At 36.5% G+C, this 14,053-nt stretch overlaps 1 protein-coding gene across 1 annotated transcript; it reads right to left on the bottom strand.

The window, feature by feature from the left end:
- Positions 1 to 5,312: 5,312 nt before the first annotated feature.
- Positions 5,313 to 6,533, bottom strand: LOC129236750 (putative gustatory receptor 89a). The gene is made up of 3 exons (XM_054870945.1): positions 6,249 to 6,533; positions 5,544 to 6,149; positions 5,313 to 5,481 (listed from the first exon to the last, which is right to left on the bottom strand). Exons 1-3 carry the CDS (start codon positions 6,531 to 6,533, stop codon positions 5,323 to 5,325), a joined length of 1,050 nt encoding a protein of 349 aa, XP_054726920.1. The 3' UTR covers positions 5,313 to 5,322.
- Positions 6,534 to 14,053: the final 7,520 nt, after the last annotated feature.

Here is a 14,053-nt window from a genome sequence, read left to right on the forward strand (position 1 = left end):
CTGACCTTACTGCACCTGACTTTTTCTTGTGGGGTTTATGTAAACAAGAAGTTTATAAAACAAAACCAACAAATTTGGATGAACTAAAAGAATCCATTCGGGCAACAATTGCGGCTATTCCTGTCGCAACTCTCAAAGCAGCAATGAACAACTTTTTACTAAGATGCCGCACTTGTGTCAACGAGCATGGGGGGCATTTAAATTCAATTATTTTTAAAACTAGTTAAGCTACATTTAATAAAATTTAATGACCTTCAACTTGAAAAAAAAAAAAATAAATGAATTCCATACACTAAAAAAAAAGTTATTTGAGTTTCTTAATGTAGCAAAATTCATCAGCCACCCTGTATTTCTCAAACAGTATGTTGGCCCATTGCAGAGAAGTTTGCTATGCAGTTTTGGGAGGAGCCATTTGAAAGGAAGTATAGCACTGAAATAAACTAAAATGACAGAATTATGTAAAAAATGTATATTTTTCTATGTATGAATAGTTAACTAACCCGAAGTACAAATGAAATCTTAGATTTCCGAGTTAGTTAGTTATCATGCGCCTTCAATTTTTGTATAAAGTCTCAGCGTAATGATTTCGGAATTTTAAAAAATTTTCTGCAAGTACTTTCTTCTGGCACAAATGGGCCTTCCGCACTTCGTAAAGTGGCCCGAATTTTTCTTCGCGCATTCCAGAAGACAAACAAATTTCTTTTTATTTGTATAAATTAAACATTGTATTTAAGAAAATATTATCACACGCCGTTGTCGCCGTTGTCACTTTTTTTTTAATAAACTTAGTGCAACAATCTCTTATTCCATATATTTTTTTTCGTGACCTGCCAAAACTTTGCTGACAAAATAGATACTGCTTTTGAGGATAGATACTAGAGATTGCTAGCTGAATAGCAACTGGCCTAAAAATGAGATTTTATCGCTGCAATTCTCTTTTTGTGACTACTGTGACTAGAGACTGCTTACTGAATACTGACATAACATTAGAGTGATGGCACAAATTATAATGGTGCTGGAAAAATTTCGTAGTGAAGTTTAGAGTAATACGCCTAGGCATAGAAAAATTTTAGGGGACTGAAGTGCATCATCAAGCATTAGATAAACATTGAGCTCAGGTCAGATTCCAGAACAAAAAGTTTCATCAAGCTAAGTGGATGTATCCTGAACGCTAATGTTGCGATTGATGAAAGACACTCGTCCAGTGCTTTAGATGTACGTACGATCCAAGGACCTACAATCGGACTTGTGGCAGACAAGATGCGAAAAAGCCACTATACAACAAAGCACGTGACTCTTATCTCTTAAGAAAAGCTCGACATCGAAACGCGGTAAACGCAACACCCAGTTAGAAGAGCTGCCACTCAACCCTCACTTCTGCTCTCAGCGAGCATCGCTCAGTAGGCTAACAAGTGAGAGTAATATAATCACATTCTCGCTTTCTGGCAAGGAGAATTTATTACAGGTGACAGCAAACACATATAAGTAAAACCCTACATGTATTTGTTGTTGCGTTTGGTCCAACCAGCACGTCAAAATCAGCAAGCAAATGTAAACATACGAATGTAAACATACCAATACATACAAACAAAGCATATCATTTTGACGTAAGCCATACCTACGGTGAAAAATTCAGCTGAGTGAATGCTGTCACCTTAATAAATCCACCTTGCTTTCTGGGTACCACTGCAGAAAAAGAAATCGGATTTCGGCGAGCCCAAAAAACCACTAGTACGACGAGGAATGCCATGTTGGCTGTCGGGCCATTCTGTGATAGAGCACAACGTGAGCCATGTGGGATTGCTGCAAAGATGGTGGTTTGATGGTCGACGTCGAAAGCATCCTTAAATTATGAAAATAACATTTTGTCTATAAAAAGAAATAGGGCAGCTAGAGAACAACAACGCCGCTGGAGTCGATGGGTTTCCGGCAAAGGTTTCAAAGGTGCACGCATTAGCTCCTACGAATAATATGACACACATGCCTTTCGCTAAAAATTTAAGTGAACTCTGCACGATCTATAACTATGGCGGAATTAGTATAGTTAATATTGGATACAAGTTTTTATCGAGCATATTGGCTGAATCCAATCATAAACTAATATAAATGATTGGATCTTATTAGTGTGGATACAGACTTGAAATGAAAATTTCAGCCTTGAAAATGAACTGTTCACAGATATTCACAATACGCCAAGCCTTGGAGAGACCCATATGAATGAAGAATCGACACACACCATTTTTTTGTCGAGATGCCTATATGCTGTGATGTCTGAAATTGATATCCCTGGAAAACTATGATAATAGGGCTGTGTAAAATTATGCAATACCAGCAGCTATGTCAGAATTAGGAGAGGGAATACTTTGCGCCCTTATTTTTTGTTGTTGCTGTCTCCTCCGCCTGACAGCTTCTTCAGATGGGATTGAAAGGAAGGTTAAGTCTGGCTGCATGATCCTCTACCTTCCAGTGACTTGTAAGAGTTGCATTGATACGTGAGATGCTTGGGCGAGAGCATCTTTACAGGTAAATCGACCCCCGGATATTGTCCGAAGGCAATGTTTTTTTTGTTGCAGTGCATGTAGTTAATTGCTTCCACCTTCTTTCGACTAAAGTGTAGCAATGGAGGCCTTTATTGTGTTGAATAGGGAAGCAACTGCCACTGCCTCTGTTATGTCTAGTGACGAACCTTTTCTTGCTAGCTCATTTTCTATCTCATTGCCCTCCATATGCCTATAACCGGAAAACAGTGTCAGATTAATTTGAAGCTGCCTGGAACGCGCTGGTATAGTCAGAAACTCGAATTGATTTGGATAATTTGAGCGGCTCTGAATAGAGGCCAGCTCCCACAACACAATTCGTCTTAGAACCGTCAGTGTAGATTTCTATGTCGAATCTACCAATCACTTTATCTTTCCTCGATTCGGCTATCGGTGGAAAACGTACCGTATAATCGTTCATGAAGTTAAGGTCGGGAATTGTGAAGTATGATTTGTTTTTGAGCAGTGAGGATCCCTGTAGGAGGATCTTGCGGTTACTGTGCGATCTTGTTGACCAACTTCCTATGTTTCTGCGACTGTCTTTATGTGTAAGTCTAATGGCTATATATATCTTAGTCTAGCGCGTCAGTAGGACTGGAGATAAGCGCTCCTGTGGTTAGGATACACGCTGATCTTTGTATCTTGTTCAGCTTGCTTTGGTTGTATTTATTTTTTAAAGCGGGACACCAGACTGGTGCCGTATATGTTTGTATTGGTCTTACAATGGCTGTCTAGGACCAATTGGATAGCTTTGGTTGATTACCACATTTTTTACCCAACATTCTATTACATGTGTAAAGTGCTACATTAGCTTTCTTCACCCTGATTCTACATTGGGCCCCAACTGAATTTGGGATTTGGAATAACAGGTAAGTATTTTGGTGACTTATTTGCTCTGAAGCTGGAAAAGTTCATTTGAGCTGAAGAACTCAGTCACTCAGGCACCATTAGACACTATAAGACTGGTACGGCTGCTGGCGTATGCCTGTATGGTAATATTAATATTAGCTCTGAAAGTATTCAAAGCGCTACCTGTTGGTGGTAGCAAAGGAAGAGTAAAGTCTCATTTGCGTAGGCCTTGGCTTCACTTGGTGGGTCCAACTAACGCTAGTTAGTTGACGCGCTTTGTTAGGCTACATCGAAATCCCTTAAATGATTATCGCGCCAATTAAGCTGAAGAATATATTCCTCATTGCCTTTTAAGTTAAATAAATCACGATTTGCTGCAAAATATTAGGACTATGAATAAGTTCGTGCGGTTTTACAACAGATGGCGTAACTTGATTATTATTCCATCGATCCACATTTCCAAACATTCATTGGAGAGCTACTGTCGTAAGGCACAAACGTCAGTATAAGTTTTTTATTTGAAGCGTAAACAACAATATTTTTACCACACTTGAAAATGTCGAATTTCGTGCCAAATAATGTGTTTTTGCGGGGAATTCTTCTTCATTATTTTAATATGAAGAAAAAAGCAGCCGAAAGTCATCGTATCTTGGTGGAAGTTTATGGTGAGCATGCTCTAGCTGAGCGAACGTGCCAGAAGTGGTTTGCACGCTTTAAAAGTGGTGATTTTGGCTTGGAAGACGAAGAACGCGAGGGTGCGCCGCCAAAGTTCATGGATACCGAATTGGAGGAATTGCTCGATCAAGATCCGGCTCAAACGCAAGAAGAGGTTGCAAAAACTTTGGGAGTTGATCAATCAACCATTTCCAAATGTTTAAAAGCCATGGGAATGATCCGAAAGGTAGGCCATTGGGTGCCGTATGAATTGAAGCCAAGAGACGTTGAACGCCGTTTTATGGCATGCGAACAACTGCTTCAACGGCACAAAAGAAAGGGTTTTTTGCATCGAATTGTGACTGGCGATGAAAAGTGGGTCCATTACGACAATCCAAAACGTCGGGCAACGTATGGATACCCTGGCCATGCTTCAACATCGACGTCGGCGCAGAATATTCATGGCCTGAAGGTTATGCTGTGTATCTGGTGGGACCAGCTGGGTGTTGTGTATTATGAGCTACTGAAACCGAATGAAACGATTACGGGGGATGTCTACCGACGACAATTGATGCGTTTGAGCCGAGCACTGCGAGAAAAACGGCCGCAATACGCCGATAGACACGACAAAGTTATTTTGCAACATGACAATGCTCGGCCACATGTTGTACAAGTGGTCAAAACATACTTAGAAACGCTCAAATGGGATGTCCTACCCCACCCGCCGTATAGTCCAGACCTTGCGCCATCCGATTACTATCTCTTCCGATCGATGCAACATGGCCTGGCTGACCAGCACTTCCGTAATTACGATGAAGTCAAAAAATGGATCGATTCGTGGATTGCGGCAAAACCGATCGAATTTTTCACAAAGGGAATCCGTGAATTGCCAGAAAGATGGGAAAAAGTAGTAGTAAGCGATGGACAATACTTTGAATATTAAATTTGTAACCATTTTACGTCAATAAAGTTTCAAATTTCGAAAAAAACCGCACGAACTTATTCATAGTCCTATTAATAGTGCAGTACTCGTATATATCCTAAGTCACCACATTAAGCAGCAACCCAACGACCTTGAATTAATTGTCTTATTTCAAAGATACATATGTATCCATAAGTATATGTTTCAAAGTCATCTAACCCCTTAGATACTTAAAAAATAACCACTCGATCCACCAATTGACTTTGGCTTTCAGATAACTTCCATTGACACAAATCATCTATTTTAAATGCAAATATTTTTTCATATGCCCCTTTTTGTGCTTTTCCATAACTCATTCGCTTATGAATAAAATCCAAACTGTAAAATAATTACTATAAAATTCACCGAATAGGCGAGGAGGAATAGCCAAAATTCGTTATCGAGCTCGAAAAGGCCAAGAATGCAAAATTTAATCGGCTGCGGCCACAAAGCATCCGAATGGGTTAATTCGAAACGCCACTGTAAAGAAATGTAGAAATTTTATTTTTTTATCACCCAACCAGCGCTGATATTCACTTTACCTCCATTCCCTCCTCCAGGTCAATGTCGCTTTCGAGAAAAACACATATCACGTTTTTTTGTCGCTCGCAGCAAAAATGAACGACGTGAATGAGTAAATACAATTCTATGCTGATTTTTGCGCAGTAGAAGACAAAAGCCAGCCACAAAGCTTTTGTTATTACATAATAGTACAGCTGTGCGTATAGGTTGGCCAATACATTGATGAACTCTCCACCAACAGCGAGGCAGAGAGGCAGCTGAAATATATGGATTAGTTGCCGAAGAAGCCCATCCAACGCATTCTGTAGCGAAACCAGCTCTTCGAACTGTATCAGTTCAACAGCTATGCCCTGCGAGATGTCATCCACGCAAAGGGCCAACTGATCATAACAAACCGTCAACAATAGCACAGATCCCATAATTAGAAGTTGTAGTGTTGCGCGGCATTGCTGCAGATACAATGATGCCAGATTCACTAAAAACTGCCACGGATCCAGTTTAAATGCCATGTTCGCTAGAAAGACCAGTTGCATGAGTACATCGTACAGCGTCAGTCCCAATTGCAACCAGAATAACAGCAGCGCTTCTCCACTCACTAAATTGCGACCGCATAGGGCGCGCACTCGCTGCACAGTGCTTTGCAGTTGATTTAAAAAATCGCACAACCGTTGACGCTGTCAGATCTGCGAAATCATGGTGATCAACACGATGCCGATATCACTCACCTGAGAAACCATGGCGATTAGCACGAAAATATTGTCATATTGGACGCCTACAAGTTCGTACGTTGAGGCGATGATACGTAGTAGAAATGGTGTGGCGCTGCACAACAACAAAAATGCCAGGATTGCAAGGCAACTGAAGGCGGAATGGGTTCGATATATGTCGCGTTGCTTGCAGCGAAGAACCGGCGCTAATAGCATTACCTGTGCGGTGAGTAAAACCAAGCGCGTGCTGAATAAGTAGGCGACCGTGTAGAGACGACGGCGTTGATGTGAAGAATGCAGCATTTTGAGGTGTTTCACTTGTATTACAGTAACGCCACGGCCACTTTGCCTCGATAGAGTAATAAATTTTTTAGCTTTGCCGTTTTATGGAAAACTGCCATTAAGGAATATTCTTGCAGTAATTTTATAGGAAATAGTGCACTCGTGTAAGTATGAATGTGCGAGTATTTGCATGTAATGTATGTGCATCCCTTAGCTGCTGCATGCCTTAGCGTTAAATAATTCAGAGTATTTAAATGAGGCAGCCTAGAAATTGCTACGCAAAAATTAAGTCATTATTTGCCGCTTTTCATTGGCCAGCTTTGTCCCAAAGGACATCCGTGACTACTGGGGATATGTGGCTTAGGAATTATCACGTAATGGAGCGTGAAAATATTAGGTATTTATCAATATGAGTGAACTAATTATAGTTGTTTTGACACGATTGCTTTTTATACAAGGTGGTGCAAAGTTAATCATCCTATAGGAAAAATCATAATTTTTGCAAATGGAGTCGTACGTGAATAATATTTGGCACTTGTGAACAAACCAGCTGAAATATACAAATATACAAGCAATGAAGTGCGTAAAAATTTTTATCACTTACATTTTTTTTTTTATTTAGGAAAGAAGTTATTCAAATATAAAAGTGGATGATTAATATTGCGCCACTTTGTATATGTATATATGTGTGTGTGTATATGAGAAAGTACTAATTAAACAATAATTAAAAAACATCTGCCATAGGGTTATTCACAATTAAGTGCAAATGATTTGGCATCATGCCATTTGGAAATTATAATGGCTAGTAAAGTGATGCCAGTAGTGAGAAATTTCTAGACGGCACCGTTTTATTTATGTCATCGTATTTTGCCGAAGGGAACATTTTTATCCAATCTCCATAAAATAAATGCCGGTGTGCCTCAAGGCTCTACCCTAGGTCCTCCATCCTAGGCTCCATCCTAGGTCTAATAATCTGTCTGACTCATCAGGTGCAACATTTGCCAATGATCAGCGGCTCTAGCTGTAAATAAAGTCGCAAACGAAGTATCCCGAAAAATGCAAATATGTCTCGATGACATTACCCAATGGCTGCAAATTTGGTGAATTATATCGATTGAGACTAAATCGATTCAAGTTTCATTTACAACCAGCCGTTCGGACTGTCCTCCAGTAAAGCTCAATAGCATCGAGATCCCACCATCCAACGAAACGAAGTACTATATTTAGGCATTTATGGATTCAAAACTGAAAACACATATCCTCACCAAAACAAATGCTTTGGAAATATAGTCGATTATGTAAAGACAGCCTCAGGGCGGACTGTCTGAGGGTTAAAATCAGTTAATTTACTTAAGAATGCCGTTTTGTTTTAGTAATCGGATACTTTTTTTTAGTTCTCTGTAGTCAGACATTGGAAAAATGATCATATTTCTTAATATATATGAAACAAAAGCGTTATTCAATAAGGCTAAGAGTACATAAATTAAAAAATATTAATTAGTCAAAAAACAAAAATGTAATTCAATGATATTTGACTGAGATGCCACTCTTCATCATTTTGAATAAATCGAAGAAGACAGCTGTTTGTGAACAGAAGACATAAGTTTGTGAATTGCACAATCGTCACTGGAAACGGCAAATATTGTAAAAAAAATTTAATAAAAACATTTTTCTAATAGCGGTCGCCCCTCGGCAGGCAATGGCAAAGCTCCGAGTGTATTTCTGCCATGAAAAAGCTCCTCATAAAAATATCTGCCGTTCGGAGTCATCTTGAAACTGTAGTGCCTCCATTTGTGGAATAACATCAAGACGCACACCACAAATAGGAGGAGGAGCTCGGCCAAACACCTAACAGAAGTGTACGCGCCAATTATTTATTTATTTTTATTTATATTTTATTTGATACTAGCGTACCCTCGCCCGCTTCGCTAGACGATAAATTCAATGATTTGCTGAAAGAGAATAAAATTAATACGAAACAAAGCAAATTCTTTGATACAATTTCATTCAAACTTTATTGTAACACTTTTTGATAGACAACGTTTTTGGGTTTTTCATCTTTCGCGTGAATAATGACGATGGTTTGCCAACTCGTGAGCAAGCTACATACAATTGTCCATGAGAAAAAATTGGGTATTCTAAATTAATACCGCACATTTGTAGAGACTGTCCTTGCGCCTTATTAATTCTCATAGCGAAGGCAAGGCGAATAGGGAACTGCAAACGTTTGAAATCGAATGGTAAATCCGCCGGAATCAGTGGAATCCAGGGTATCAAAATGTCTTCTCCTTTGTACTTCCCTTTCAAAATTGTTGCTTCGATAACGTTACCCATTAGCTTCTTCACAGCGAGTCTGGTACCGTTGCAAAGTCGGGGCACATTACTATTGCGCAGCATAATAATCGGTGCTCCAATTTTTAATCGTAAATTATGAGGTGGTAAGCCTGGCAAATCGAGTGAGTTTAAGAATTCAGTTGGATAATTTACGACCTCATCTTGATCAGTAATAGTGTCCATTGACTTATACGCAACTATGTCACCAGGTATTTCATCTAAAATAGCTGAATTTATATCATTTACGTCCTTATTTTTCCCAGCTAAAATTGCTGATGCTTTCCATTTCAATTCAAAAGGGCTATTCGGGACATGTTCTTCGATTTCGATGTAACTCAAATATGTTGCTCTCTGGTCAAAATAATGAGACACGTACTTTTTTGTTCGCCCGAAAAAATTTTTTTTCAAGAGTTATCGGCAATTTTGTTTTTCGGCTCAAAATCGATTTTTTTTAATTATATAAGAAAAAAATTTTTTGAAATACTCATAACTTAGTCAAAAATGAACCGATTTTAATAATTCTGGGTTCAAAATGATCGTCATTACTTACACAAGCGATTTCTTGCAGAAACAGTTGCAAAAAAGTAGTTGAAAATTTTATATTTTGCAAAAAACAAAAAGTGCGAAACAGGGTGTTTACTCAAAAATTCATTACTCAAAAACAACGCATTTTAGCTACTAGGCATGCAGCTCAATTAAAGTTTGAGATGTTTTTTTGATTTGGAAAAAGTTATAAAAAAAAAAATGCTGTTTTTGAAATATTGAATTTTGAAAAAATTTAAATTTTTTTTCTTTTTTACTAAATAAAAAATTTTCAACTACTTTTTTGCAATTGTTTCTACATGAAGTCGCTTGTGTAAGTAATTACGATCATTTTGAACCCAGAATTATTAAAATCGGTTCATTTTTGACTAAGTTATGGGCATTTCAAAAAATTTTTTTCTTATATAATTAAAAAAAATCGAGTTTGAGGCAAAAAACAAAATTGCCGATAACTCTTGAAAAAAATTTTTTTCGGGCGAACAAAAAAATACGTGTCTCATTATTTTGACCAGAGAGCAACATATTTAAGTTACATCGAAATCGAAGAACATGACCCGAGTAGCCCGGTTGAATTGAAATGGAAAGCATCTGCTCTTTCGCTGAGTCAATCATGGTTTTTGTAATGTTGAACTATGTTTGGAAATACACTCTGTATCAATGCTTCTTTAGACTGTGCAAAAGTGCAGAAATTGTTAGGCAATGTTATCATTCCTGTTGTTTTTGAAAAAAGGTTTATTTTTTTTGGTTAAAAAGTGTTTTTTGAAGTTTTTAAAAACACTTCGCTCTAACAAATTTCTTCTCAGTTAATTGCTGAAAATTAAATATTTTGAAAAAACTATTTTTTTTTAATTTAACGTTTTTGAGAAAATTTTGTTCTTGAAAAAATTTCATACTTTTGTAAAAGTTTAAATTGATTTGTTAAAAAAGATTTTTTTCCGCTTTGAAAAACACCCCCTCGAAAAAATGTATTCTCTATTAATAGTGGAATATGAAATGTTTTGAAAACAAATTTTTTTTTAATTTTGTTTGGTTTTCAGAAAATTTTACCCTTGAAAAAGTTTTATTTTATTTGTTTAAAATTTTTGAAATTTTTTTTTTGTAATTTTAGAAAAACACCTCTTCGAAGAAATTTCTTTTATCTTTTTGAGGAAAATTTGGTTTTGAAAAAATTTCATGCTTTCGAAATTTTTTTATTTTACTTTATTTCTTCAAAATTTTTGAAAACAATTTTTTTTATAATTTTCGAAAAACACCCCTTTGAAAAAATGTTTTCTATGTGTCATAGTGGTATTCCATTAACTTTTAGAATTATAGTCAAATACTTACAAATATCTACGCTTTCACAAATAGCAACAATAAACAAATTTCCTCAAAACCAAAAAATTTACTTTTTTTCTAAAAAAATTCTAAACAAACAACGTAATAAATTTAGAATTTTGTGTTCACGAAAAAACAGTATTGTTTTTATTGTATTAACTGAAAACCAAAATGTTGCAAAAAATCAAAACAAAACTAAATTATTTTTTTGTGTTCATTTGGTCCATATGTTCCATAAGAAGTTGATATGGTAAATAATATGCACGGTCTGTTACACGCAAATTTCCATTGACCATTATAGTGACAAAATTATCGATCAGCAATTCCAACAGGATTTCAAAATCAGAGTTGGAATGAGTTGTTGTCTGGTGTACTTCTGAAAAAATGAGAAATTAACAAAATAAATTTAAAAATTCGAATTCCATCTTTATCTTGTGTATGTTCTTATTACCTTTGAATTTTTCCAATGAAGCACCACTTCATTTTCCAAGAATTTTTTTTATCATTTCGCGTTTCTTTCTATTTTCATTCGATTCCAACATTTGTTCATAGCCGAAAACATCGTTTGCAAACGCATTCATTTCCATATAGAATTGGTCAAAGAACGCATTGCTCAATTGAATTGAAACATTATTTTCATAAATACTTAGGACCTTAACTTATGCACCTTGGTACATACCTAACGCAGATATTCATCGCGACCTTGACATCGATACTATTGATGAAACAATACAAAGCGCTAGCAGAAGACACATAAATAGACTATTAACGCATACAAATCCTATGATGAGAAGACTACCAAATAAAGAAAAATCTACCCAAAGTCGGCTTAACCGTCAAACACCTACAGATCTTGCAAAATACTTGTAATCAATTGTCAACTAATCGTATATGTCATTGTTTGTTAACCACTTGTTTTTAAATAATATGTATATACTTCTTCTAAATGAGCTTGGGGGCATTGGCCCTTCAATATCACTCTCATTCCATCTTTTTGTAAATCAAATTACTTATTGTCTAACGACAGGTGTAATATTTTATGGAAGAAATAAAAAAAAAAAAAAAATTTTTCATTCGAATCATTTGAAATTTCTGTATACAATAACGAAAAATTCAAAAAAAGTTGTACACATAAAATGAATGTCGATTCGAAACTTACTTTAATCTAACAATCGAGCAAGTTTTGTTTTGGACAATATTTTGATTTTTTCTTTTTTTTATATGAAGAAAATATTTAAAAGAAATTTTTTTTTGCTAAAAACCTTCCCCTAGTGGATCCCTATAATATGAAAAAAGAACGAATAAAATTGGCCTCGTATCGGCCCAAAAAAATGCGGACGAACGAACATCATTTCATTTTTATATATATAGATATTGTGCATTCACAAGTGATTTTAGTCGCGGATAGAAGCACGTGTTGTTAAAAAATAAAATGGAATCTTCGAACGCATATAAGAGGCATATTTTGTATTTTTTTTTTATAAAAGTGGTAAAAATACAACAACTGCTGCTGCAGAAATAAACACTGTTCACGGAGAGGATACCGTGAGTGTAAGGACTGCGAAAATGGAGGGTGCCCCGCGCGCTGGTCGTCCTAAAGTCTTTAACTCCGACGCCTTGCTTGAACTCGTGGAAGCTGAGACAAATTTGACAGTCGATATGATAGCTAAGAGGTTAAATTCATCGCATGGAACAGTTCACAGGCACCTGGCTCAGGTGGGAAAGGTTTCAAAGCTAGGAAAATCTGTTCCGCATAGACTTTCCGTCGCCAACATTCAGCAGAGAGTGAATGTGTGTTCTCAGCTGCTGCAACGGCTTGAAAATTAAAGTATTTTCAACCGTATCGTTACTGGTGATGAAAAATGGGTCCTTTACAATAGTCCTGTTCGCAAACGCCAATGGTTAGATAAAGATGAAACACCAAAACCGACCCCTAGAGATGGCCTTCACCCCAAGAAGATTCTCCTGTCTATTTGATGGGATATGGCCGGTATTGTTTATTATGAACTTCTGGAACCAAACTAGACGATAACTGCTGATTATTATTCCCAGTTATCAAACCTGAATGAGGCACTTATAAAATATCGGCCGTCTTTAGTGAAAAGACGCGAAGTTTTGTTTCACCACGACTACGCAAGACCTCATACCGCAAGGCACACATTAGGCAAGCTGAACGAGCTCGGATAGGAGCTAATGCCGCATCCACCATACTCTCCGGATATTGCACCTTGTGATTATCACCTTTTCCGTGGGCTTCAATCCCATATGAGTAACAAGAACTACTCCTCAAAAGAAGCTATAAAAAGGGATATCGAAGCGTATTTTGGCTCTAAGGACAAACAATTTTTTGAGCAGGGAGTTAAAAATTTGCCTAAACGTTGGGAAGACATTGTAAATTATGAAAGGAAATATATTATTGATTAATAAATACTTTAAACATCTTTTTTATCAATTTTAAAACCACCTTTAAAAAACGCAAGCATTTGTGGACTGACCTGATACAACGCCCAAAAGACAAGTCAAAAAGGCGAATCACTGAAGCATCCAGCGGAAATAGTCAGAATATATAATATTACTCTCCCTAGTATTACATTTGCATTATTTCTCCCTGTCGCTCAGATATGAAATTATTCATTTCCTCATGCGATGAAGAAACTTGTGTTTGGACCACCCTGTAAAAATAACTAGTTTTGCAAGAAATGGATAACCTGTACCAGGTAAATATATTGCAAAATTGCAACAATTATACATAAATACATACATACATACATACACATATATGCACAGACGCTGATTTAAAAACTATTAGAATAATGCCAGATAAGAGGGTTATCAGCAAATGGAAGTATTCCTTAATTGGAGATTCATGAGTCATGACTAAGAACATATCCACCTATGGAGCGGTTGATCACATTTTTGGTTTTAATGGTACAAATAAAATATGTACATATGAATATTAATTGTTATGTATTTTAAATTGAATTAAATTCAACCTTATAATAAGACAGGTCTCTTACTAACCTGTGTAATTACAGAGAATCAAAATTTGTTTACTGATTTTGTCATCGCTTTGGGAACATTAATATTATACATACCTCACTACTGATAAGACGAGCAAGGCGATTAGCGATTCAATACACAATCTCTGAATTCTTTTGAGTTATATGTTTGAATGTATGTGTACATAGGTATATGATAAAAAACGATTTCTTGTTTGCAATTAGTACAAGGTGGTGCCAAATTAATCAACCAATTTTGTTTTTAAATAACTTTTTCTACTAAATAAAAAAACATGATTTTGGTGATGAAAATCTTTACTTGTACTGCAGCTGTCTAGTACACAAGTG

The sequence above is a fragment of the Anastrepha obliqua genome, chromosome 1 (genome assembly GCF_027943255.1).
Source record: "Anastrepha obliqua isolate idAnaObli1 chromosome 1, idAnaObli1_1.0, whole genome shotgun sequence".
Lineage (NCBI taxonomy): Eukaryota > Metazoa > Arthropoda > Insecta > Diptera > Tephritidae > Anastrepha > Anastrepha obliqua.